This window comes from Branchiostoma lanceolatum, chromosome 4 (assembly GCF_035083965.1).
Source record: "Branchiostoma lanceolatum isolate klBraLanc5 chromosome 4, klBraLanc5.hap2, whole genome shotgun sequence".
Classification (NCBI taxonomy): domain Eukaryota; kingdom Metazoa; phylum Chordata; class Leptocardii; order Amphioxiformes; family Branchiostomatidae; genus Branchiostoma; species Branchiostoma lanceolatum.
In genome coordinates, this window is record NC_089725.1 from 32719921 (window position 1) to 32747546 (window position 27626).

Consider the following 27626-nt stretch of genomic DNA (forward strand, 5'->3'; position numbering starts at 1 on the left):
AGATGTTCTTACCTGTGACCCGACCCGGCCTGCGGTATAAACTGCTGTCTGACGTGTAGCTGTCACACTGCGTCACAATAAACGAAAGTCGTGAAAAGACCGGGGTCTACCTTTTTATTCCAAGTCCCTGGCGAGGAAGGATATGTTTTTCGAGACTTGGTACAAGCCCGGGCATGTCATGATAGCAACTAAAGGTAAGAACTGTTTTTCCTCTTAAGGGTCCAGAATTATTCAGCTTGCTGTTGACCTCGGGAGAGGAGTAAACATTGAGTCCCGTTCGTTTCAAACCGACAGACAAGCATTAAACAGACGTATGATGGGGGAACGGGTCCGTTTCGGAGGTAAGTCTGTTAGTCGGTGTGTTTTCCTGATGATATCAGTTTCTGACACTTCGTCCGGACAAGTCTGGGCACTGATAAACAACCTCGCCTTGACATTGAAGTGTGGTATTCGGCCGTATTAAAATGGCGTTCGGTACATCCATTATTACAACCTGTCTACAACTTGGCTGGACAACACTTCAAGACGTCTCCGTTAGATGGACACTCAATGGGCCTCCAATTTGTGCCTTACCTGTTTCGCTGAAATAATCCGTAGCTTCTAGCGTTATACTAGTATTAAATTCATATCATCTATGTTTGTAATGACGGCTGTAAGTTTGACAACGCATGGCGTCGGTTAGTGAACAAGGGTCGTCTTAAAAAAGCACGTCCACAATTCAGACAGAATGTTCCTACGAAATTAGATGGCTGGCGCAATTCCAACTTGCGCAATACCTGTTTCGCTCAAGAAGTATTCGTAGTTTGTAGTGTTAAATAATTTAGGTCTGAAATGACGGCTGTCGGTTTAACAAGACGGGCTTGACGTCCAGGGTCTTCTGTACTAGTATCATCTTGAAACACGTACACAATTTGGACTGAAGAATGTCCATAAAAGGTATGAGGGGGTCAGTCGAGCTTTCAAAGTCCTGACAGACTTCAGCAGGGAGTATCTACATTGGTTTATGGTTATTGCTGCGCCCTGGGCACAGATCTTGCATCTTTAAGGGGGCTAGATGGCTGGCACACGTCCAACTTGCTTGTCTGGTCACCCAAACAACCAATATTGTGAATAGCGTTACATCATTGCGGGTTTGTCCATGACAGGTAGTCACAAAGCGCTTCCTGGCTCGCGCGTGGCGAACTTGATACAAGGCTAATTAGCTGCTGTAAACACAGTGCGGACAGACTGTTTTGACGGTCCTGTTTCCTGCCCGTATAATAATTCCCTTCCGACGTCTAGCCGGACTGCAAACGTAAACCGTCCCGTTGAGTCATCGGCTCCGGGCTCCTTCCGGATGCCTTCGCGGAACCCGGCGACAGCGCCCTCGTGCGGAAGTCAGCGGGACGACAGGCGGCCATGTCCGTTCTGATTGATGTGCGCAGGACATTTGATCCCTTCGCTGAAAAGTGGCGCGGCTCCAAGGTACACAGTCCGCCACAGAGTCGATGTGTTCCGACTTGCTCCTGCTACATGGCAGCCTCTGCAATTGGTCAGCTCACCATTAATATGTATCAAGTCTCCATATATGGCGCGTGACGCCTTATAAGGCGTTCTATTTTCGTCCCGTTATAGTTACGTCATGCCAAAACAGGCGCACTCGTGCCAAAATATTTTGTTGGCAAACTAGAGCGCGCGAAATCTGCCGTCGGAGAGACACCCCCGGACCGTCCCTTCGCGCACTGACAGTTCGGACCGACCTCGACCCGGCACCGCGGACAGCTGAGGGAGTCCCGGCCGCAGCGAGGGCGCCCGAAAAAAAATTTGCAGAGGACTTCAGAATCAAAACAAGCGGGTTCGGCCGGCCGGCGAGGTGAGTTTACTCTAAACAATCAGCTGTTCGGCCTTGTGTCGCGCTGCGCTGCGGGCTTATCACTGCGGTTTGCGTGGGCGGACAGCTTACGCTGCCACTGGCAACGGTTTGACTGAAAATCGCCAACAGAAATTCGCTATTTTCCCCTCCCGCAGTCGAGTTAAAGTGCCGGCTCCGCGCCAGATGGGCCGTGTCGGGGCACAACTCCGCCCGACCGGCCGGCTAGGGGTCCGCCTGGACCCGGCCCAGCTGGCATGATGTTGCGCAATTTTTTCTGCTTTTCGGGCTTTGTGAAAAACTGTATTTTACATCGCTGTACGAAGTGTTGGAGTTATAGTTGTGGTAGAGAGACTTGGGCATGTGTTACGATAAAGTCATAGCAGTGATTTAGAACGCTGTTCAAAAGATGACAACAGTTGCGTAAACCATAACCGAGAATCACGACTTTTGTGATCCCAATGCCAACTCGCGCTGCCGCCCAGTTAACTAACGAGCGCGCTAATCGGCTTCCAGGTGTGAAAAGTGTTTACTACAAATGTAGTACCTGCTCGTGCTAAACAAGATTGTTGGCAGTCGCGCCGAATTTCACAATGAAGAGGAGAACTGCGCGAGCCACACCCATGACATGTCGCGCTGCCAGACGCTGGTCTGACTCCCGACGACACCTCAGTGATGTAAAGCAGGTGTCTTCGCCGCTTTGCGCCACAAATTCCCTCACATAAACCCTCCGCCTTTCCTCAACTTAAGAAATGTCGCAATCCGCGCGACCTGTTGTTTACGGGCGGAGCCAGACAGGTGATAAACAAGTGGCGCTGATGTACGCTCACGCGCGACAAATTTCCGGTGCCAAAACTTTTACTGAAAAAGTTTCCTGTGTGTATACACGATGCACGCTTCCTTCCGTTGTCAAACGGGGACAAAGAATTATTCAATACACAAGATCAAGTGTCCATGTTTTGGACTCGGACGTCATTTCACTTTTGTCCTGATTGCGACACGCGCGCACCCGGCGCTGGTAGTAAGCAACACGTCATCGGTAAGTTTTGGCGGGAAAACTACAGGAAACGTGCCGGGACAAGTGCCAAGTTTGGGGAGGAGTGAAAGATGGGGAAAGTTCGTGATGTTATCGTCACATGTGTCTTTTTCTGATGGTGCGATTTGTAGATGTTGTAACGGTCCAAAGGTCTGTTTGAACGAGATACTAACCTCCTTGGAGATACTTATATACACGCAGTATACACGCGGGTTCCTTGACCGAGAAGACAAATAAATAGACTATGCTTGGCTGGACGTTGTACCCAATTTTGTAATGTGTACATAAACGAACTGCTGACTAATTTTACCGTCGTCACACTTATGCAAGGCCGTGCTTCTCGTCACGTTGTCCCCGGCCTTTGTTCGGCAGAGTGGCGCCCGTTCTTCTAGAGATTTTCTTGAGATTTTGCCAAGACGACCACGCAGGTGTCATTGTGCGGGCTGGCGGCGCGCCAACTGTGGCCAGGGGAGAATAGCGTTTGTTCTGTTGTTGTATTGTTGTGGGCGGTTTGTTGCCTCCAACAAACACACGGGAAAACAAACTGTCCTGTGTTCCTGAGGTTAACGGCGGTCAGTCAGCGGGACTTTCCGTACAGGACGAACAAAGGGCAGGTCGCCTTTCAGCAAGGCGCGATCGGTTACCGGAAAGTTTGGAGAACGGCAACTGAGCAGGCAAAATGAGCCGTGAAGTTTTGACTTGTTCGTTTGTAACTTAAACTACGGCAACGCTTAAGTCTGGTTAAAAAGAAAGAGGAAAGAAGGCCATGGAAAGAACGGCAACTAAACAGCCAAAATGAACCGCGAAGTCTTGCCTTGTTTCCGTGAAACTTTAACTACAGTGACGCTTAATTTTCGTTGAAAAGAAGGAGAAAAGACGGCCATGACTTTGCCGGATCCGGAGAGCTCGCTGTCGCCCGGCCCTACTTTACGGTCTGACTCGGACAAAGGGTCCCAGAAGGGCCGCGGTTAAAGACGTTTTCCTGCCGTGCGGAGACCTGAGGAGGCGCCAGCGGCCTGGCGTCCGTCTCACCTGGCGTCAGACGGAGTCAAACGTCGTCTGCAGACGTCAGGTGTTCGGGACCGAGCACAGGTACAGCTGGGGCTGCAGACGTCAGGCGGCTGGGACCGGGCACATGTAACGTTACAGCTGCGACTGGAAATAAACAGACACGGACAGATCCGCGATAGGGCAGAGACAGTTCGTCTTGTTTAGTATCTTTGCAGAAAGCTTTTGGGGATAAAGTTACTTTTCGTCCGCTTTTCTCCTTTTGGAAGAAGAATTCGTTCCGGCGCGAAGCAAATTAACTACAAGACGGAAAGGATTGTGATGTATACAACTTTCTCTCGTATGTTTTCTTTATCTATGTTTTATTTTTTTGTTTTTGAGGTAGCCCCACAATGTTTTCTCTACGTTTTTGTTTTCGTTTACAAGTGGCTAGTCAGTGTTTTATCTGTTTTTGTTTGGTAAGGATCCATTGCCTTGCCCTGCAGTGTTTTCCCTTGTATGTTCTTGTTTACGTTTTTGTTTTCGTTAGTCCCTTGGCCCCCAGTGTTTTATCTTGTATTCTTTTATTTACGCTTTGTTTTTGTTACTAGCCAGTCCCTTTCCCCACAAGAGTTCACGCTTGATGGTTGTGTAATAGCTTGGCACCTCGCCTATAGACCTGAGTCCAGCCCATATCCCGTTACAACAAGTGTTAATCGAACTGTCCACACAAAAGGTGCGGGGTTTAAATGGGGCGCGAGGTTCGTGTAAACATTCGTTCGCGGCTCAATCCGGCCGATTGTGAGGCGGGATCGGAGTTTATACTGCTAATTGTTTTACCGACAATGGAACAGGTTGTTCTGTCCGCGGTGATACATCACGGAGGTGACGGGGGTCCTTAACACAGCAAATAGCGGAGTGCCTCACACTGAACATGAACCTGGGAAGGCTTCCCAACATCGGGGGAAAGTTTGCCCGCAGAAACGTGTGCCGTGGACGCCCCGCCATTGTTCCCCACGTGGGGGATGTTTGTCCAAGTTTTCTCCCCCCACTTCACCCGGCAGCGTGTTTGAGAAGCCTCCAGATCACATCTGTACCGGGCCGATTTTTCCGGGCGCAGAAAAAACGATGTGTCAACTTTCAAAGAGACGTTCCTGCTTTGATGCATTGTTAACGAACTTTCGATTGCTGAACACAACTGCGCACTTGCTTGGCAAAGATAACAAAACTAACATAATGGGGTGGTTTTAATCTGTTTGATCTTTTGCTGCAAGGCAAGTAAAATTGATCACAGAAACCACAACGGCAACATTATGGATGATATGCTGTTTTCTTTTGTGAAAGTAGTACTGCAAGTTCAGAGAGAACATGTATGACTCACAGATGTACAAGTGTTTATTGGTGTTTCAACCCTCCTTTACCTGTCTAATGACAGCTACACTCCCAGCAGAGGAGACATAATAGATGACATGAAATCAGAGTCAGTATTGAACTTCTAAAACGATTTCGAATTAATAAATCTTAAAAAGTGCTACATTTAGCTTGTCTATCTAGATATCTTGCTAATCTCCTAGCAGATCCAATGGTGGCAAAGACTGTATCCAACTCCCAAAAGGAGTTTTCATAAATTCAGAGCCACGAGTTCACCTTTCGGTTGCTCTGAAAACTCCTTTTGCCAGTTGGATGCGGTCTTTCTCACTTAGATCTGCTTGCCTGGATGTGTTTCGATGTGTTGTCAAGTCAAGTCAAGGCCTTTATTTGTTGAGTTTCTAACCCTGCTGTTTCCCATCTGCAGGTACCAGGATGAGTGGCAGTGAGGAGGACAGACTCGCCACACCCGCCGACTGCTGCACACAACCTTCATCTTCATCATCATCACCAGAGGACCACGTAACCATGACGACGAGCCCGCCCACCCCCGGGACGCCGACCCAGGCGACCTCGTCCCCCATCCTGATCCCGGTGGAGCGGCTCCGGTCCAGCCGCGGGGGGTCCGACTCGGGCGTGTCCGTCGGGAGCTTCAGCCCGAGGCACTGCCACATCTGCAACTCGCCGCGGGCCTACAGCCCCACCGTGTTCCCGGGGCCGCGGGCATACAGCCCGACCGTGCCGTACAGCCCCACCATGTTCGTCTTCCCGCCCTCCCCGTCCACGGCGCGGTGCCGCGGGTACAGCCCGTCCCGCACCCAGGGCACGCAGACCCCCAGCCCGCTGTGCCAGGTCGCGCTGCAGATCACCGAGGAGGGCGCCACAGGAGGGGGCGAAGTTTGCCGCCGCCCCAGGAACATGAGGCGTGTGCAGAGTGAGTACAGCTTCTCTGTTATAGGTTACCCTGCTTACTAAAGCTGTCACGAGTCACATTTTATGTGTTACAGGTTCAGCTGAAGAGTCAGCAAATCTAGTTTTAGAAGTTTGATGGACAAGTCAGGATTCTAACCCCCGTCCTTTCTGTAAAAAGGATTGTTAATTGATAGACCGTCCAGTTACCTGTCAAAATGTCACAGCTCTTGAGACGTGTACAAAAGCTGCTTACTAAAGCTGTTACATGTATTGTACAATCAAACCTGCCCAAGAAGGCCAGTCAGGGGACTGATAAAATCTGGCCTACGTAGACAGGTTGGCGCTATAGACAGGATTCTTAAAGCTTGTGTCATTGTGGGGGGAAAAGTCAAAAAGTGGCCACATTAGCCTGGTTGTCCTTATGTAGAGGTGATCACTAACAATCAGCCCAATTTGGAAATGACAGGTGTCTGACATTGTACTCAAGGCATCTTCCTAGTCTTGTCAGCAAGTACAGTGTTTTCTTAACAGTAATCCCTACCTGCAGTCAGCAAATCTAGCTTTAGAACTCTGGTGGACAGGACAGGATTAAAACTACAATCCTTACTTAGTGGTTCATAAGTAAGGATTGTTACTCACTAGACCATCTGGTTATCTGTCAAAATGTCACAGTTTAGAAGTCAGCAAATCTAGCTTTTGAACCCTGATGGACAGGACAGGACAGGATTAAAACTCCCGACCTTGTGGTCGATAAGAAGGATTGTTAATCACTTGACCATGGAGAGCCATCAGTCAAAAAGTCCCACTTTCTGCTGTCAGAAGTAAAAAGTTCATGGGCAACTTGTGAGCATATGTCATGAGTAGTGAAAAAAAAGTTTGCTCTGCATCTAAAACCATTCAGATGATGTCACCCTACTGCCCTTTCCTGTGTCAATCATACCTGTCAATCAAATGAAGTCCCAGTTTCTGCTGTCAGAAGTAAAAAGTTCAAGGCCGACTTGTTAGCATATGTCATGAGCAATGAAAAAAGTTTGCACTGCATCTAAAACCATTCAGATGATGTCACCGTTCTGCCCTTTCCTGTGTCAATCATACCTGTCAATCATATGAAGTAATGCCTGTCAATCACATGGAGTAATCACCTGTGGCTAATCTTGTGCGTTGACTCTGCTGGTATTTACCCAGCATCACAATCCCGCTTCCCCTGGACTGTCACACACATCAGCCTGGAAGGGTTCTCATTAGCATAATCATCTAATTAGCATAATCATCTCATAACGAAGTATGATATCATCCCGATGGCATGACTGCTGCAGAAGATATCATCTTACGCCGTCCACTTCATCAGCCGTCTGTCTTAGAGACTCCTCTATTATTCATGGCTGTCTGATGAGTCAGGCTGGAGCCCAGCTGACCGGGGCGCCCATAAAAGGGTAGCCTGCTGCCAGGTATAAAGCACAAGGTGTCACGGGCACTCGGGATCAGTCGGTCGGCCCTTAAGGTCGGTGAAGCACTCACCTGTTCTCACCTGTGCAGGACAGGGATCAGGGGTTCTTAAGGTTCTCTTTGTGCGGTTGCCACCATCATTGTCACATTGTGCAAGAAAAGTTGACAACTACAGACATCTTCATGCCTACTTCTGAGTTTACAGAGAGCCTTGGTGGTGAGTTGTTTTTTCTTCCTTCTTGGCTCTTTTTGTGGAGTTGCCACCAGAGTTAAGAGAGGTTATAACTGTCATGTTGTCATCTACATTCAAGTCAACTGGAGAAGTTTTCATGTCTGTATCTGTATCTATATAGCCGGTATAACTGCCCTTCTGCGTAACGCACCAGCTTAAGTTCAGTCTGAGTTTACGGAGTCTCGGTGTTGAGTTGTTTGTTTTTGCCTTCTCGGTGTGGAGAATGTGGTCATGGCATCTTAGCTTCGCTCAAGGATCGTGTAGAAAGCTTGTCGTCAGTTTTCAGCTTCCTTACCCTGCCAAGAGGCTGTACAGAAAACCTCTTAATTTTCAGAGTCTTGTTTCTGAAACTAGCCGAGCACTTTGTAGGGACTTAAGAGCTGAGTGTTTGGTGTTCGGTTCAGTTGAATGCCTATCAGCCAACAGGTGAGCTTCAGGTGTGTGATAGTGCGGTACAGAAATACTCTTAAACACCCCTGAGGAATTTCACCTGTTCAGTGCACACCTGTGGTTAATACACACCTGTTATCAGGCCAGGAAGTTCGGCACATTCCCGGTTCCATACATACTCCTGTATCCGTCCATGTGTCGTCAGCATGATGTAAGATGAGGAAGTGCTTTGTGCGACTGACGCACGCCGGTAATTTATAGCACCTGATGAAGTCATCATCTTACAGATGTTCTGCCGAGATTCCTTTGTTCTCCCCCCATTAGTTAAGTGTGGCCGCTCGCTTATCTGTCAAGTCTGAAAGGGCTGCAAATTACTGGAATATGAGATCATAACAGTACAGGTGTGGCAGGTAAACCATTTGTTGGCACTTTTTTGTGAAACTCCAAAAGGCTCCTGTTTGTTGATTACTGTGTAGTTTGGCCCGGGATTTAGTAGGACAAAGAAAGGGGAAGTCCCGCTCCCAAACAGCGGATAAGTCATCATCCAGTTACGGCCCTGTTGTGGAGAAAGTGGAATGGGTTCTCCAGATGACAAAGGCGCGGTGCCGGGTTGCAGCGCAGCAGGTAGGATGACGTCGCTCACCTGTAAGTGCGTCCCAAATCTGCTGAGTCGGGTTTTTCTTTTCTTTTAGGTCCTTCGTCATCGGTAGAGCCTTGTTTGCTCCAAAAGTATTGTTGTTTGCTCTGAGTTGTTTTTCTTACCTGTTGTTAACATCCATCTCGTGAGGCTGAGGCTCTGCTTGTGTGGTTTGTCCTAATTGTTTTTCTTACCTGTTGTTAACATCCATCTCGTGAGGCTGAGGCTCTGCTTGTCATGATTTGTCCTAATTGTTTTTCTTACCTGTCGTAAACATCAATCTTGAGCTGAGAGGTGTTGCTTTTGTGGTTAGTGTTGTTGGACTTTGGAATTAAAAAGAAAAAAACACTGGGTATTTTTAGTTTGTGGTTAAGTCCGCCCCCGTGTTATGGAAGTGTACGTGTTGGGGGAAGGCTGACCGCACATGCCTGCACATGAGGGGCAAATCATCATTTCTGCAGCAGGTTAAGGTTATATCTGACACGACGGTTAACGTTTTTCCAAGGTGAAAATAATCGATGCCGTTATCTGCGTCGCCCACACACATGGCAGAAAGCACACTTTCTGAAGGTCATAAGTTTTTTAGAATGTCAAAATTGATTTTTCTGGGGGGAAATCTGTTCACAGAGGCGCGCGGCACACCTGCGAGCTCCGGCTTGTGAAAACATGACCAGGACGGAGTGGAGTTGTTCAAATATTGTGAACATCAGACGTGTGTGCTCTTTGTTATAGATTAAACACGCAACAGGAGAGAAGGTTTGTCAAACGTAGCAGCTCTGACTCATTCAAACATGATTGTGACATCAGAAAAGCCTTTAATTGATTTGCCATCTCAAAAGTGTGATAAGAAAATTATCTCAAAAGTACTTAAGAATGACTGTTGCAACACTGTAATATTAGATCTAAAATGGAAATTTCTTCCTTACAAAAATTAAATTTTAAGGACGATTATTGTGTGCATCAGGATAACCTGTATTTACCCAATGTTGGGCATGCCTGGGCCTGCCCAGCGGACTTGTTTTGTTGTAAAGTCTTTGTCTGGAACGGACTGTTTCTGTCCTGCCGACTGATTCTGCTACAAAAACAGCCGGGCTGACCACAGAAAGTGGTCTCACTCCATTTCTGGGGTTTTCTACTGGTTCCTTGTCTGTTTGGGGACATTTGGCCGACTGATTCTCTTACAAGAACAGCAAAACTGACCACAGACTTTAGTGGCGTGAGTTCTTTACTGGTTTCTTCTGTCTGGTTTGGGAACATTTGGTCAGACCGATTCTGTTACAAAACAGCCAGGCTGACCACAGAAAGTGGCGTGAGTTCTTTACTGGGTTCTTCTCCAGCCTGTTTGGGAACATTTGGGTCACCCAGCGTCTAGCGTGAAACCACATCGCAAACAGCGGAGCTGGAGTGAGGGGGGGGAGGCAGATCAGTTTCATCACCACATGTGTCTCGCCTGGCAGGAGCACAGCTGTGTTTACTCTGCCAAACAGCCACAGGTTCAGGCCTTTGATGTAACATTCATCCGTACGCTTTAATCCTCCACTACGCTGGGAAAAACTGATATCTTCAAACTTCAAATGCATTTTCAAGCCTCTTGAACTCAAATTTAACAAAAGGTTTTCTTGCAGGTTTTAGATACTTCTCTCTAAGCATTAAGGCGCCAGTAAAAGAAAATGGGGCATATAAATTCATGATAAGGTCAAAATCTTCCTCACCAACCTCTGCTTGGAGAGTTATCAGATACATGTACTACTAGTAAGAATGTAAAATTAATGGCTGTGTGTCTAAACTTTGGCTGTATAAACATGTTTAAGAGTTTAGTCTCTGTGGAGCACAGTGCGATATCTGTGTTTGAGGAAAGGAGCAAAGTTGGTCCTGAGGTTTGCTGAGCTATTTGCAGGGAGTAAGACAGAAGCTAATCTGCCACCTGTAGATGTAACACGATATCCCCTGAGAGGACCCATTTTTCCTGCCCCATTTCTTCCCAGGACACAACAGGGCTCAGATTACAAACCTGCAGGGATACAGGCTTTAATATCATGAAACACTCTTTACAGGAACAGGGGAAAAGATTTCCATAGGTGCACTTTGCAGACAAAATTTGGATTGCGAAACAAATTTGTAAATTTGTAAGATTAACAAAAGATACGGGCTTGATATCATAATACACACATTGCTGAAGACAGTGAAAAAGTATTTCCAGTCTTTAGTCAGACACAGTAAAATACTATGCTTAGTTTTATCTTCACACTGTAACATCTATGATCATCTATGCAACAGTAGGTGCACTTTGCAGACAAAACTGTCAAGATTACAGAACAAAACTGGCAATTTGGCCGGCTAAAAAAGATACAGGCTTAATATTCTAAAACACTCTTTGCAGGAATCAGTGAAAAAGTAGACTAGTGTTTTATTTAAAGTGAAGCAGCTAATGCAACAATTTCTCAACATGAATTGTTTAATCTTAATCTTGTTTTGAGAGTCTTCCCTTCTCCTTAAGGTGTGTCTTAGGCGCTCCTAATTGCACCAGTCCTTGTAATAAAATAAAATCAATAAGTCATTTAAATGTCGTGTCATGCAATCATCCGCGCACTCCTCACGCGACGGCTGGCGGGACGGAAAAACGCGCTCCATCGTTTCACAAGTTGTTTTTCTTTTAACCAACAATTTTAGTTAGTCCATTGATACCGAATGATAAATGATAAATAATGATAAACAAATAAAATGCGATCCTACATTTTCACCACTATCAAGAAGCGAGAAGAAGCCGTCTGGTTGGGACATGCTCTGTTGTTATGCTTTGTCTAGACTGTCTGTTATTTTACACTGTTACACAATTTGAGTTTGTTCATTGATATAATCTTATATTTGCATCATTATCAAGAAGCTAGAAGAAGCAGGACCTATATATGCAAAACTATGATACTCTTACCAACATGTGCATGTTTGTAAATATGTCTTTGCTGCAGGGCTGTCTCAAGGACCCGTCTCTGCGTCCCAAGACAGAAATTTGCTTGTTGGGATGGACAAAAATTTCCCATCCGTCCGAAAATCTTATGACATGAAACTGATTAAAATGCACATGCTTAAAATGACAGATTTAACATTGAAAATAACAAAACAACAACATGGACTCCTAGACAAAAGAAAGAAATTCAAAGCTGGAGACAGCCCTGTTTTATTGTGACCTGTATTTACTTCAATTGGGTAAAAATGATCTTCACTCGTTCAGTCATTGATAATCAAATGTTACAATTCCAGCCACTTCCCCCAGCCCGAGGAGCGAGGCGGCAGCATGCATATGCGCAGCCCCGCCCGCGTGACATCACGTTCCAGCCAAGCTGAAGTCTAATTACCCGCTTGTTGTTTGTGTCGTGTCTCGCGCAGGTGACGTTGTTTTCCGGACGCGGTGACACTCAGAGTCCGACAACGCCAGCAGAAGTCTTACTAGCTGCTTGTTGTTTGTAACGTTATATCTATCTGTGTAGCCGGTATAACCGCCCTTCGTATGACTGCTACAACTAACTTTTACACATCTATAGCTGCAGGTTTTCTCCAAAGCTATCCAGCGAAGATGCCCCTACAGTACTTGGTGGCAACGAGTTCCACTCTACCATAGTTCCAGGATAATACAGATTTTTTAACACATCACTCCTTGGTTGGTAACTCTGTTGTTTCCTGTTGTTTCTCGTGCAGGTTCCGTTGTGTTCCGGACGCGGTACCACTCCGAGTCGGACAGCCCCGGCCCCACGAGCCCGGCGAGCGCGGGAGACGACCAGATGGCGTCCGACCCTCTGCCTGACCTGCTGCAGTTCCGCGCCCGTTCCCGCTCCGAGCCCGTCCGCGTGAGCCCCGAGGAGCTGGTGGCCCGCGAGCTGCGCCGCATCAGCGACGAGTTCGACTCCCTCATGTTCGGCCCCGCACAGGTAAGGCTCTTCTGTTTCCTGTATAAGAACCATGAAAATACGTCAAGTGGGTTTGTTTTAGGGACAGAGATAAAGGTTAGACATCCAGGTTCTAGATATTTGTTCACTTCGAGTGATAAAACGGTGCTTTAATACTCGAGTTTGACTCCCTCATGTTCGGCTAATACAAAATTGTTTAGAGACATTGATAAAGGTTCACTTCCATAAAAAAAAACAGCACAAAAAGAAGTGCTAATTGTGCTGTTATGCGACGAGTTCAACTCCCTAAACTTTTATTTCCTGCAGAAAATGCAAAAATGCGTTTTGAGACATTGACAAAGGTTACACATCCAGGTTCACTAATTCTACTGTAAAAAAGCAGTCCATACTCGGTGTCACGCAATTGTCTGTGACCGAGGAAATTGAACTTTACTTCCTGTAAACAAAAAACAAGAATGCGACAAGTGCGTTTGTCTAGAGACATTGATGAAGGTTATAAATCCAGCTCAGGTACCAGATATTTGTTGACTTGTACTTCAGGAAAAAAACAGAGCTTACTTGCTGTTACGTAATTGTTTCTGGATGAGGAAATTGCATTTTTATGTCCAGTAAGTTCAAAAGGAAACAGAGACAAGAGGGCCTTTGAGTTTTAATTTTCTCTTTGGGTTTCATGCTGCTTTTGCGGTTTCCGAGAAGTCTACGTTGACGCCCAGAATGGTCGCCGCCGTTATTTTCGCGAGCAAATAACAACTGCGTACCTGGAGAAGCAGACAAAACTATCAATAATAGATGAGGCGAACGTCTAGGAGCGCCGCAACCACACAAAAATAGATCATAAACACAACCCAGCGTAAAATCTGTACAAAAACATCTTACGTAATCTTCAGCAGTAAAAGTCAAGCACCTCCTTAAGCCCAGGTTATGAATAATATAAAATAATTACACATATATATATATATATTTTATTACAGCATATACAAAGATATTTAATAACACTTATCATCCAAGTGTGACCGACTTTTCCCAGATGCAATTGTAAGAAGGGTCAAGGTCTAATAATGTGTTCTACATTTTTCTCTTATCTTAACAACAGCCAGTGCAGTTTCATGACAATTTTGGAAGTGAATTTTCCCTTCCAATGCTAACTTAAACATTCAGACACACTTTTACTGAGAGGCCTAATAAGGGCATGTCTTGCTGAGTCAGCGTGTAGGAATGAGCTGTAGTGTAGGTGGTGTCTCTTTATGTAGGCTATCAATTATGAACAAACTATTAACTTCACCTTTTAACCTTTCTGGTCTCAGTGGCAATTATGACCACAAAAGCCATATTGTGCCAACAAAAGCCATATTGTTGACTCAGCACCCGGATATTAATTATATCTACAAGGTTTTGAAAAAGCCGTTTGTGGCTAAATGAGCCGTTTTAAAGGGGACGTGTCCGATCATGCCTTTGGAGCAACACATCCCACAATTCAGCTTCCTGTAGAGAGAAGTGTTTGATATCTTCTGGTGAAAAGGCAGCAGTGGTGACCATTACACTGTCCCATCAATCAGCAGCTCTGCCCAGGCAGGGGGACAGGCTTGGGTTAATGTAAGCCCCATTCATTACACTAATAGCCGAGCTGTCAGGAACAGTAAGAAAGGGTCAGCTTATATCTCCTTCTGCCATGCCTCCCCTGCCTCTCTCCTGCAAGTCCTATTATACAGGCTAAGGCCATTCAATTTCTTGCTTAACGGAATTTAAAAATAAAAAATGCTAGATTGGGAAATCAACATGAAAACAGAATCTCAGAGGAAAGTTTGTACTTTGGTGCACACAGTTTCAGGGAATGAACAGGGTCAGGTGCAAGTTTTCACCCCAGCCTTCTGTTTTCATGATGTCCTCATGCTAAAATTTTACAAAAAAATCTGTTAACAAAGAAATTAGATTGGTGTGGCCTAGCCTCCATTGCAGACTGCTGGTGACTGTTTTCTTTCGAGTTACTGTTTTCTTTCTACATTTTACTTTTTGTTTCTTATCATGGTCTGTAATTAGAAAAAAGCAATAATGAGAAAATGATGTAATTATTAAAAAAACAATAACTTAAAACATTTATTTCTAAAATCATGCCCGAAGGCTAATTACAATTACTGTATCAAAGTAAAAGTAATGTAACAGAGTACAAATCACTAATGTCTATAAATAAACTATAAGGCACTACATTTACAATTGTGGGGTTTGACTTCTTCTTGACTGAACTCAAAGAAAACATCAGCGGCCAGGAGTCTGTAACTGAGGCTAATATCGTATACAGGCCGATTCCAGCGCTACAGTTGGGTTGTCGGGGGGAACAAAGCTGCATTGTTCCAGCCCAGTGCAAGTGACTTGCCAGGGGGCAGCACGCTCCACAATGGCCCCACTTCTCAGCCAAACAAAGCCTTCCTGGCACCCGGCCAGCATGACAATGTAGCCGCAGGAAAACTGGGCCCTGATACACAGACACAAAGCTGGGGTCGGCCCAAACCAGGCTGGAACAAGCGGCGGCCTGGGAGCAGATTGGAGGATAATAACCCAGTTTCATGCGTTGTCACTTCCCATTGTAACGGCAATCAAAAGGTAACCACCAGCCTCTGCTGACAATGTGATTTCGGAGTAAGAATAATCGAGCCATGTTGGAGGCGGGCTTTAAACTTTAAAAGCCTTTGTGGAGCTGGGGCGAATTTTGAAACCCGCAAAGGACAACGTGACCCAGTTGAACAAATGACTTTTATTGATGTTTAAAAGAAATGACTATATTGAAAGCCTTAGTTTGTAATCGACAATGTAACTTTTGTTTCCTGGTCACAGGACTTCATACAATATATCAGATTTACACTTTTTTTGGTTGGTTTCAAACTTCTTTACTCCCTTGCGTATCTTGTTACCTGGATGTCTAACCTTCATCAGTGTTATTTTCTGATGGTTGAGGTGGGCTCGAATGTTGAACAAACTTGTCCAATTGATTTGACATTTGAAACCTTTATTGGTTAATTTGAACTTTTTAACGGCTGATATCTGTCTAATGACAGTGTTAACAGTTTTATTGCTTGATTTTAAACTTTTCTTAAGGTACATACCTGTACCACAATTTTTATCATGACGTATATTACCAGTTCATTGGTTGATTTGAAACTTTTTGTACAGTTGATATCTGACAAAAACATATCTCTTGACATTGTTATTTTGTGTTCATCTTACTCTCCAAGCAGATGTAAGGTCAGGGTATTTTCGACGTCTTTTTGCGGTATTTTTTGTTGTTCTTTTTTGGGGTTAGGTCTTCCTCCCCCAACAAAAAAAATATATATATATAAAATACCGCGAAAATATGTCGAAAATACCCCAACCTTACATCTGTTTGGAGAGTATGTTCGTCTGTCCATCCACAGTATTTCTCATGACATGTAACAGTTTTATGGATTGATGTGAAACTTTATACGGTTGATGTCTGCCTAACGACAGTATTTCTCCCCCCTCAGCGGCGCTCAAACGGCAGCGACCGTCCTGCGTCCTTCGGGGGTCGCGACCTCCAGGAGCGTGAGCAGGGCCAGGATTGGTGGAGCTACGTGATGGCCGTGTTCCGCTCCAAGTCCGCCGACAACGTCGTGCCGCCGCGACACAAGCGGGGAGACGACGCCGACCGCGGGGACGACGACGACGGCAGCACTACCGCGTAGGTCAGAGGTCGGACCGCCGCCATGACAGCTGGAGCCACATCTGTTTCTGCACTGTAGGATCCACCGACGAGGGACCGACTCGGCCCCTGTAGTTCCCCCCGACTTCTCAGATCCGCCAAACACAAACTCTTCTACCTCACATCGGCTCCCCGGTTCCAGCTCACGCTCAGACTGTGGCAAAGTAATCCGTGTTGCGAGACGTTCCCGTCTTTCGTCTGAGCTAGGCTACAGATGTGTTGAACTTTTAAAAAACAAACAAACAAAAAACCAAAGACAGTGTCCAAAGCGAAGTGGACGGGAGAAGGTTCCATTTGAAGAAGTGACCAAACCGTAGTGCTAAGGAAACGATGTGTGTGTTCCCACGTCATGTTTGATACTGCGAGTAGACGACATAACGCCAGTCCGGCTCCTGTCCCATAACGTGCCTCTTGTAACCATTCGGAGCGAGATGAGACGTGTTTATTACTGCTCCGAGGCTTGTGCCTACTCCAGACTTTAACTTGCCTTGCAGAGAATCGAAGGACAGAAGTTTATAAGAAAATATGTCAGAAAAGCGGAAGGAGTTTGGAAATTGTACAGAGAAAATACGTAATGATTTACGCTACAGTGGAGCAAATAAGAAGCTTGTTGCGACAGTTTGTTGAAGCAGATGCTGTAAATAGAAACTCGCTCCTATTTATGAAACTAGCTGTGTAGAAACCTCGGGACATTTTGCACTAGCTGGTCTACTGCAAACTGATTGTCGATTGTCCTCTTATATATCCTTGTACAGAATTTATTTCCGCTCTGTTGCATTGATTGATGGAGCCTTTATGAAGGCCGGTTATTTTGTGACGAAGTTTCAAACTTCTCACTTTCAACAAGCTTTTCAGTGCAATTTAAGTTAATTTATCACGATGTTACGTAGTCACGGAGAAGTTCTCAAAACCCGACTTTGTGTCTTTATGTTCCTCCCTCCTAGAGTTTATTTTTGTCTTTAATTTAAAAGTTAGGCGTTTAATTTATTTTCTTTTCTTCTGTAAAGAAATTGTCTCTGTAGAACCAGATGTATAGACTACTAGAGTATGACACAGCGGCCCTGAACAGAGCGTTTGTTCACGTTGGGCTCTGCTTCCCACTTTTCTACACTTTGCATGTTGGAAGTTGAAGCTAGATGATGAAATGTAAATGTAAATAATACCAGATGCTTGATTTTTCTACTTGAACTTTTCTACCCGCTCCTCGCCTTTTGGAACGTTTTACAGAAAAGATATTGATACGAGAGAAATATTTTCGGTGGTGCTGACCGAGAGTTGAGTATGGTGCTGTCGGGCCACGCCAGTCCAGTTTGCTGGTTCTGGGACATTTTGATGTACAAATTAAAAAAGGGATCGAGATAGAAACAGAAGCTGGGAGGTAAACTTTAACCTGCTATAAAACTTCATTAACATACCTATTCAGAGGTTTGGTATAAAAACCTAGTTCTGTCCTTAGTCACTGACGGAAGACAGTGGATGCTGTCTGAAACGTCTGACTGTTTCAAAATTTTATCCAGTTGCTTGAGTAACTATTTTTGGCTTAAAGCTGCCTATATTCAGTCCGTGAAACTGTGTGCACCAAGGTACAGACTTTCCCCTCAGACTTTCGTTTCGTCATGTTGATGTGATTCCAAGTATTTTCAAAAACTGAGAACCAACAGAGATTGGCGTGGCCTAAAGGGGGAAATATTGACATATACGGGAGCAGATTTATAAGAGGAGGCAGAGAGATATTTTCCGAATGTTGTAGAGCTGGGAAGGCTCCCGGACTGTTTCCCCCGATTGTTGTACAGAAATGTTAGGAGTGAAACTGCTGCAGCCTCACGTGACGTTCATGACTCGACCCGTGCCTTGTGGTCTGCCCGCTACATACGTGTAGCTACATGCGTGTAGCAATGTGTGTATAGCAGCATGCGTGCAGCTACAAGCGTGTAGCAACATGCGTGCAGCAACAAGCGTGTAGCAACTTGCATGAAGCAACCTTCATGTAGCAACATGCCTGTAGCAATGTGTGTAGCAACATGCATGTAGCAACCTTCATGTAGCCACATGCGTGTAGCGGGATTTATTGTGGCAAAAAGTATTACCCAGACTACCCGGCGGTGTGCGAAGGTTTCCCTCTTATTCTCGTCTCTCCGTCCGTTTCTTGTTAAGCCATGGCTGTGACAGCCTCCTTAGGCGAGGCGGGTTCTACCCCTTTCGGCAAAAATTGAAAAATATTGTAATCTTGCACAAAATGTCAGCTTTTACTTGATAAACACGGCCTCTTCTGAGAACATCTTCTAACGTTCTTCTGTTTTCCTCGTGTTGTAACATTACATCCTACACCTGAAAGAAATCAGCAGAAAGAGGACTTTGAAAGACATTTGGAAGGAGTTTAAGAAGGTTGCAAGAAGAGAGCTCCTCAGAAGAGGCCAAGTTAACCCTACTTCACTGACTTCAGACTGTGGAAAGTGTTCCCTTCCTAGAGATGAAATGTACACTGCAGAATTGTGACACGTAAAGTGACAACTGTTGATTGTTGGCTATATTTCAGACTTGCATTCTTCTGCACCGTTCTTTACATGAAGACCGTGCAATTATTGAGGGGGTTTGGGAGGTTGTGCGACTGGGGCTGATACAACAGCAAAACTTTGTACATGTCGTCAAACTTAGAATATTTTGAAACGTTGGATTAATTGAGAGGGATCATGTTACGACGTCCCCGTGTCTCGGATTCCATGTCCACAGGTTTACCTTTAAGGATTGACAGCAAACAATAAAGTAGAGCCACACCTGTTTAAGACATTGTTGTTCGAGTCCTTTGTTCTGAGTACCTGGCATGGGGCCAAACCAGGTTTCCAATAGGAGCCTGTAGGTAAACATGGGGAGCCAAGTGTGTACGGTCGCGTGCAAGCCGGGGGATAAGTGGGGATGATAGGCTGGGGGGAGGCTTACAAAGGGGTTTTGGCTGTCATAGAGAGTGATAAGGAGCTGATGATGGGCTGGAGAAGGCTCACAAAGGGGTTTCCACTACCAAAGATTCTGGTGCAGCATTTAAGGTTTCCCTTGCAGATTCCATACAAAATAATAGCCTCCTTAGCAGACTTTAAGAGTCAAGACTTTTTACGCTAAAAATGATTTTTTTATCTGGTTGTAAATCAGTTCTGAGTGTATCCAGTTTCTTCTAAGCCGCCTTCGTTAGAGGCAGAATGAAAGACGTTAAAAGCCAAAAAGGCTTGCCCAGAGAGGCTAACACACTACCTGTAAGTAAAAGCCAATGATGATCTTTAGACAGGACTAGGCTTTGCATGCTTTTGAGAACTGGACTCCCCACACACAATGACAAGGCCAACTGTTTCCCTGACATTTTAATCTGCAGTGAAGTACTTATAATAACAGGCTCCTGCATCAAAGCTTCACAAATTTGTAAACCTATATATATATAGCTACTACACATACTGTATATACTGAAAAATGGTTTTGCTGCAGACTTTCAGGCTATTTGAAGATTGGAACATGCCAGTTACACCGAAAGCTATAACTAAACAGGAATAAAAACAGTCAATAAGCTTTGATCTGCAAGTGGATGATGCATTTCCCTCCATCCATTTTCAAGTGTCTACTTTTACGAAGTTCTGTATTGAGTAGATCTAAGTATTACACACTTGAGAGAGACCTGCAATCACCAGTCTAAATATAAAACTTACTCAAAACTCCACACACACACACTCAATGCCCCTTAAAGTCATATCAAGTGACCTATGCTACAATGTCTAACCTACCAAAATCATCCTTATGTTGACTGTGAAGTTTCCATTGCAAAGTAAAATAAAAATGGTGTCTAACACAAAATCCACATGGGAAAGTTTCTGTATTAAGTATTACACACTTAAGAGAGAGACCTGCAATCACCAGTCTAAATATAAATCTTACTCACACACACACTCAATGCCCCTTAAAGTCATATCAAGGAGGTAAAAAACCCTCCTTGGTCCTATCAAGTGATCTATGCTGAAATCTCTAACCTACCAACATCACCTGCCTGTTGACTCTGTGAAGTTTCTATTGCTAGAGCGAAGTGAAAACACAACAAATTGTGTCTATGACAAAACCCCACTTCTGTGAATTAATGGCCCGAGTACAGGGGAAAACAGTCACGTATTTGCACACTTCAAAGGCCCCTCCACGAGTGCAGGTACTTCTGGGTAAAGAGACTGGTTCTGAAAGCAAAGTCTTCTGTAGGTTTGTTTCCTTCTGCAAACACTCATGGAATTGTGGCTCCTTTGATACAAAAAAGTGGTTTCTTTGATACAAAATGTGGTTTCTTTGATACAAAAAAAGTGGCTTCTTTGATGATACAAAAATATGGTTTCTTTGATACAAAAAAGTGGTTTCTTTGATACAAAATGTGGTTTCTTTGATACAAAAAAAGTGGCTTCTTTCATGATACAAAAAAGTGGTTTCTTTGATACAAAAAAAGTGGTTTCTTTGATACAAAAAAAGTGGTTTCTTTGATGAAAAAAAATGTGGTTTCTTTGATGAAAAAAAATGTGGTTTCTTTGATACAGCAGAAAAAGAGTGACCGGAAATCCAACATGCCACCACAGAAGTGGTTGCCTGTAAGCCCCCATGTGCAGCCCCAGTGTTGGCATGCTGCCAAGTGTGTATCAGCATGAGCTAGGGGCCTGGTGTCTGCTTGTGTCAGGAGTTAGAGGACCTGTGTCTGCCTGTGTCAGGAGTGAGCGAACCTGTGCCTGCTGGTGTCCGCTCCCACTGATCACAGATCCCTGCAGTGTTGATATAGTAAATAACCTTCAGGGGACCTCAGGCCCATGCAGTCTGGTCTTAAACACAGCTATTAAATGCCACTCTGGAGAAAGCAGAAAATCGGGAATTGTATTGAATGCTAAGAGCTAACAATTAGAGACACCTGTTTGTTCTATTGTCGCCACATACAATTTCTTTGTTGTAACTATGTCAACTATACAAGTGGTTAAGGCAACACCAATTTAATTTCTTGGTTAACCGATTTTTAAAAAATTTTGGCGAAACATAAATCATGAAAACAGAAAGCTGGGGTGAAAACTTGCACCTGACCCTGTTCACTCCCTGATACTGTATGCACCAAAGTACAGACTTTCCTCTGAGATTCTGTTTTCATGTTGATTTTGGTATTTAGCATTTTTTCAAAAAATCCGTCAACCAAGAAATTAAATTGGTGTGGCCTAATGCAGTAAAAAAACAACTGTGGAGTCGTGGTGAAGGGTAAAACTAATAAAACCTTGCCAAAGAATCAAGAACTGTAACATTAACACTGAACGCTTACAGGTCTGAAACCAGAGAATCAAGAACTGTAAGTATAACACTGAATGCTAACTGCTCCAGACACCTGTTAACTCTGCGTACTACCTCCTTGCCAAACACAATTTCTCCGCTAACGACATAATTGGTTCGTCTCCCTCCCCACAGTAAGCTTCTGTTTGGCCAAACAGGGATGAAGGCAACTTACTGTTCCTCATTCAGGCTAAGGCAGGAGTTCCCCTGACTGAAATCAGCAGGAGTAGACTGTGTGAAGCGGCTACTGAGAACTGAGAACTGTATTATAAAAACGCATAAGCTCACCAGACCATCTCCTTGGTTCTCAGACACAGTTAAAAGCAAGGAGGTTAACTTAAAACAAAGTTATCTTTTGGTACATGGTAGCCTCCACTAGGCCCTCCTACGGGCGTATGGATCGTAGAATTCAGCAGAAAAAGGAATAATTAGCCAGTAGAGTCAGTCCACGGTAAAGATCACATTTCACCCGCGTGCAAATGAAACTCTGGCAAATATTCTCCCTATAGCCGCCGTAGTTAGTCTGGTAGAGACTAATCTTTTGGCAACAGGACTTTTCCACTAATGCAAAAATACTTGACCAGTTAGCATAAATTCAGGTTTCACTCAGAAACTGTGTCAGAATGACTGTAGAAAGCAAAGCATTGATACAACAGTGCCAGTTTTGTCTGCTATTAGCTCATCCACAAAACACAAGGGTCAATAAAACAATGTCCTTTACAAACCTGCAGACCTCGGTGTGAATGGAGAGGGCAAATTGGCTGACAGGAAAAGGCCAATACTGGAAGTAAATCAAACAACATCAAAACCTCGTTAGTGATGCTGCCCTAATTACTTTACTGGTCTCTCACACAAGCGCTAATTTTCTACACCAGGTCCATGAAAAACTCTTATAGCCCCCTGGGGGCTCAATGGGCTGGAGGGGTCTCCAGTCTTCAAGCTGTTGGGTAGAATATGTAACATTTTCTGATCTGTGGTTTTTAGAAAACAATTTCCCAGAATAAGGTATCAGTAAAAACAAGAGATCATGGCTTCTACTTACCATTTACTGATACAGGTACATTGCAAAGCCCTAGAAATGCCACCTGTGAAGTTTTGATTTTAGTTATCAGTATATTCAAGGACATTATATAATGTCCTTGGTATATTACAAGATGAAAGCTCATGTTACATGGGTTTAGTTCCACAAACACCTTTACAAAAAGACTGTGTGTTGCTCAGAACATATGTCAGCTTTAGGACCCACGCCTGTTATGATTCTGTGTAGCTGATTCTTAAAAAACACAAAATGAAGAACTTTAAAAGTTTAATGCTTATATTGTAGTCAAATACAACTTCTTCAACTATTACAGTAAATAAATTCCTTTACTTTCGCAGTGGTTTTATTTATGGATAGGAGGCATTGGGGATTTCATCACACAGATGACAGAAGAACCTCCCCACCCTCCAGCAAACACTGCTGCTTCTGTAACTGAGAAGAGAGCCGCTCAGCTGGCGGCAGTCACGCCTCATTAACTCTTCATCAACAAGTGCTCTGTGGACACCAGAACTGATCATTCTGAGCCAATGATGTCATTATCCAGTAGCAGATTTATACAGAGTTAATTAAAACAAACAAAAGAATTCCCATGGTACAGGTATGAGGTCATGGGATTCAGGGGAGAGGAGCTGTAGTAGAGTGAACGGACAGTTCTCAGCAGTGATGCCTCTCTTTTTCCACTTTTGTAGATTTCTTGTCTTATGGCTTTATCAAGTTTATGAAAGTATGAGTGTGACCTTTGGGGGCTTATAGTTTGCCTTTTATTATGATGGAATATAAGTTCTATTGCACTCAGTTTGTTGCAAGGAGGTTTAAATAGGAAGGAGAGAGTTTAAAATTACTGCCTTTTGTCCTCGGTGGGCCGCAAGCGTCAAAACTGTAATTGACATAAACGTGTCAATTGCCCTGATTTCAATGGGCCAGCGCGGCACGCCAGCGATCGGTTCCATTGTTTAGTTGCAAATTGGAGCGCCCCGGGGATTAGCAGTTTTAGTGGAGAGACAGTCGTAAGTTCAATTCTAGCTATTTTGAGGAATTAATCTTTTTAGAAATCAGTGAGAGGATCGGGAAAAAGTACTAGTAGATAGCGGAGAAGACGATCGGAGGAAATTCAAGCGCTGCAACCAACGTTACAGCCTGTGGCCATTTTTATTTCAACAGCCTTGAAACAAGGTTAATCTTTGTAACAACATCTACCCTACAAACTACATGGTCAAATAAAGCGCTGAACTAATACGTCTGCTAAATTCTGCATGTAATATGTCAGTGTTTTTGTACAGATTCTGTGACAAAGATCCTAGGTATAAGGGCATATATCTCGTTTCTTTTCGGCAGCTGTGAGAACAAAATTCGATACATTCTACCATGATTCTACCGATTCTACACACATATATCAGTACCTCATCGATCCTCCTTCGCCAGCAGAGAGGCACAAAACACAGTTGAAGCCGAGAATTGTAGGCCCGATGCCACAAAAATGGCCCCGATGCCGATTGTGAAAGTTTGACAAATTGAAATTTCACATCGTCAACCATCTAACATATATATCGGCATATCCAGAATAAATCACATAACTTCTACAAAACGACAACATTTGAGGGTATGTTTCTGTTCTAAAATGTTCGCTTCGAGCCTTGCAACACACAAAAAATGCTGTAACTCGCCCATTTTTCGTCGCACAACAGAGTTTCATGTATCAAAACATTCGCCAGTTCAACCGGCCGCCATTGCTGGCTACTGCGCAGCTCTAGTACGCACCCCAAATAAGGCAATCCTCGGAAACTGCAGGCATGTCCGCCTCAGCTCGGCGATTTTCGCCAGCCGTGACGTCATTTTAGGCTCATTTGCATCGGAACTGGCGGGAAAATTAGCGGCTCAGGGCGACACCAAAGCGGCGCCGCCGGGGCTGCCGGACAATGCGACTCAGCGGGATTTATTGGGGCAGGACAAAAGGCCGCGGTGGGTGTTAATAGGCGAACTCTCTCCTTCCTATTTAAACCTCCTTGGTTTGTTGTGGCTGCTCTATGAGGCTAGAGTGGGAAGACTTATGGTATTCACAAACTTTGTTTGGAATTATTTTGTGGCTCTCTTTCCAGGACAAGTTTACATTTATAACGGAGGGGGCTCCAAATTCGCCACTTTTTTTTCTTTGGAGGTGCACAAAACTTTCCCTATGTAGTGTGACCTTGAAAAGTACAGGCATAAATGACACTTGATTTTTGCAAGGAGGTAATTTCTGCAAGGCTGTGATTTAGTGTCCCTGATCTCTGCCCGTAGCTGACCCACTGTGACCCTTTGTCCTGAGAACCAGATAAACGAACCTTTTAAAACAAGCTGACAAAAGTGGGGTAAATCCGTTGTTCGGAATCAGGGCCGCAGACAATAGGCACCCGATGAGCTGGATCGAACACAAGGCCGCAGCTATCCCAGGACCTGAGCTGGCTCCAGACTCTGGCATGGTGCCAGGACTAACAGATCTGATCAGCTGCAGGCTGGAGTTTGCCCTTGAACTTTAGAATAAATGAGTTGATTTTCCTGATAAGAAGTCAAGGCTGAAGCTGAAGGAAGTGTTTTGGCACAAATCATTTATGCAATAGACGTTAAGGACACACCAGAAAAACATAATGAAGACAAAGCCTGAGGACCAGGTTAATAGAGTCTTATGGAGTGAATACAGTTACCGATAATGTCATATTGAAGTCTTCCTCACTGCCCTCTGCTTTTATGATGTCCATTTGCTGTGGCCTTAGTATAAAAAAAAATAAAACACACAAAGACAAGGTCAATGAAGATAGTCATTGAAAAAAAGAAAACACTTGGTAACTGATCCTTGTAGGGTTCTTGTCTCCAGAAGTGAGTCAGAGGTCATGATCACCCAATGGTAGCCTCCCTTGCAGGCCTTTTAGGCTGCGCCAACGTTTATTTTTTGGGGAGCACAGACTCAAGATTTTCAACATATCGGGACCAGGATCTTCTCCTGGATAGATCGTAGAGAGATAGCAAAATCAAAAGAAGCTGGCCCAAATGTGTTGAATAATAAACACTGGCCTCTAGAAGGCCTGCAAAGGAGGCTGACCCACTGGCACCAGGCCAGCAGGAGGCCTTAGCAGTCTGATCCACACTCTGGACTTGTTACCATTGGCTGAAACTGACACCAACACACACAAGCCTACACCACAACACAACAGAGCTAGAGGAGCCGGCTCTAATTCTTCCAGCTCAGCAGTTTCTGGGAGCTGGCTGCAGACGTCATGCTTCAGGCAAAGGTACAAGATAAGCAAACAAAGCCAGGCCGCCAGTGGTGTGGGTCTGAATGGGGGGTTCCAACAATGCTTCACAATGAATGAAGAAGAACCCCCTACATATTACGCTAAAATCAAGGTAGGCAGTTACAACAAAATTTGGTTGCCTAATTCGAATTACATGTACGTGCATAAGGCGGCTTTCCCTGCGAATTTCGGGAGATCAAGACAGGCTGCCCACACCTTACGGCACATGCTGACCCTCAGCAGTGCAGACTGTGAGGCACTCTGCAGCCGAGCATGCAGCCCAGATGCTGGAGATTTCCTGTGGCATTGTTCCTGTTCCCTGGCAGCTCGCCAAGTCCTGAAGGGGACTGACAGGGGAACTGGAGCCCAAACAGCCACCTGTTGGCTCTGCCCTCCCCTCCCACACCCTCCATCACCTGTATCGCACTTGTGCTGCTGAGAAGTCCCTCCTCACGGCCCAACAGCCAGGCTGGAGCACCCTCACAGACAACTGTACAAACACACGACCAGGAAAACTGCTGATCCAAGCTCAACTCAGGCTCCCTTAGGCGGACTCTTGCTTGTAGGGCGAACGCTTTTAAAGCTACTGGCTGGACTAGCCTGGGTGCCATCCGATTTAATACTACCACGGTTCCTACACGCACTACCCTGAAAAAATCAAAGTAGCGACTGTAGGAGGCCCAGTAGTAATCGGATGGCACCCAGGCTAGGGTCAGACAGGTTCATGGAAAATCATCCAGTCAAGTACAACCACAGAGCACTGGATCACCCCCATTTACCCAGTGTGACCGCCAGAAAAGTTTGTTTCATTGAAGAAAAGTTGGCTGGTTTGCAACCAAGGATTCTGTCTGGAGTCAACTAACTTCTCTCCCAAATTATTCCTCTCATCTGGGCAATTTCTCTACTATTTACTAAACAATGAGTAGTTTTAAAGTCTGGTGGAAAGTGCTCCCTCCTGCCTCCTGTCTGGTTTCCATTATCCCCCCTGGGAGGCAGACTGTGAGGGTCGTCTGGGGTCATGTCTGGGGCAACAGTTTCAAAATAAACAAGTCCTTCAAACAACACCCCACTGGCTTCACCCAAACTTATCAGGAAAATCATACAAACTTTCAGATAATCATACACTATTGGAGAAAGACACAAAGCGCAGTTCTTTGATGAGCATACTGTTCTACTAAAGTTTGAACTATGAGTATGAGCTGTTTTTTTCCAAGAACTTGGGTAGACAGTATATGTAACTGTCCCACTCCAAAAAACTGTGTTAATCACTTTTAATGTGGAACACTGACAAATCTGGGCTAGTCACTATCAATGTTCCTCATGTTACCTGTCCAGTTCCTGTCCACCACTCACGTCATGATCACTGACTTTCATGCTGGCAAGACTGATCTTTAGACCACATCAGCTTAATTTGTTTCTTCTCAGTACTTATGCTGAAATAATGCTGAACTGTCAAATCAACATGAAAGTCTGAGGGACTTTCTGAGTTTGTACACACAGATTCAGGGAGTCAATAGTCAAATTCAAGCTT

At 44.8% G+C, this 27626-nt stretch overlaps 1 protein-coding gene and 1 long non-coding RNA gene across 5 annotated transcripts; one reads left to right on the forward strand and one right to left on the reverse strand.

The window, feature by feature from the left end:
- The first annotated feature begins 10 nt into the window (after nucleotides 1-10).
- Nucleotides 11-19256, forward strand: LOC136434088 (uncharacterized). 4 transcript variants are annotated; one of them, XM_066426813.1, is made up of 4 exons: nucleotides 11-194; nucleotides 5668-6174; nucleotides 12551-12780; nucleotides 16257-19256. In XM_066426813.1, exons 1-4 carry the CDS (start codon nucleotides 143-145, stop codon nucleotides 16452-16454), a joined length of 987 nt encoding a protein of 328 aa, XP_066282910.1. In that variant the 5' UTR covers nucleotides 11-142; the 3' UTR covers nucleotides 16455-19256. The 4 variants fall into 4 exon arrangements, with proteins under 4 accessions (XP_066282910.1, XP_066282911.1, XP_066282914.1 ...); XM_066426814.1 differs by lacking the exon at nucleotides 11-194 and adding an exon at nucleotides 219-341; XM_066426817.1 differs by lacking the exon at nucleotides 11-194 and adding an exon at nucleotides 1428-1852.
- LOC136434089 (uncharacterized) lies at nucleotides 12005-27010 on the reverse strand. The gene is made up of 2 exons (XR_010755699.1): nucleotides 26512-27010; nucleotides 12005-12798 (listed from the first exon to the last, which is right to left on the reverse strand). It is a non-coding gene; the product is annotated as an uncharacterized lncRNA (long non-coding RNA).
- Between the last annotated feature and the right edge of the window lie 616 nt (nucleotides 27011-27626).

Coding starts and splice junctions, on each gene's coding strand:
- LOC136434088 (XM_066426813.1), top strand. CDS start 143: ATGTTTTTCGAGACTTGGTACAAGCCCGGGCATGTCATGATAGCAACT. Junction 6,175..12,550: donor GAACATGAGGCGTGTGCAGA/GTGAGTACAGCT, acceptor TTTCTCGTGCAG/GTTCCGTTGTGTTCCGGACG. Junction 12,781..16,256: donor TCATGTTCGGCCCCGCACAG/GTAAGGCTCTTC, acceptor CTCCCCCCTCAG/CGGCGCTCAAACGGCAGCGA.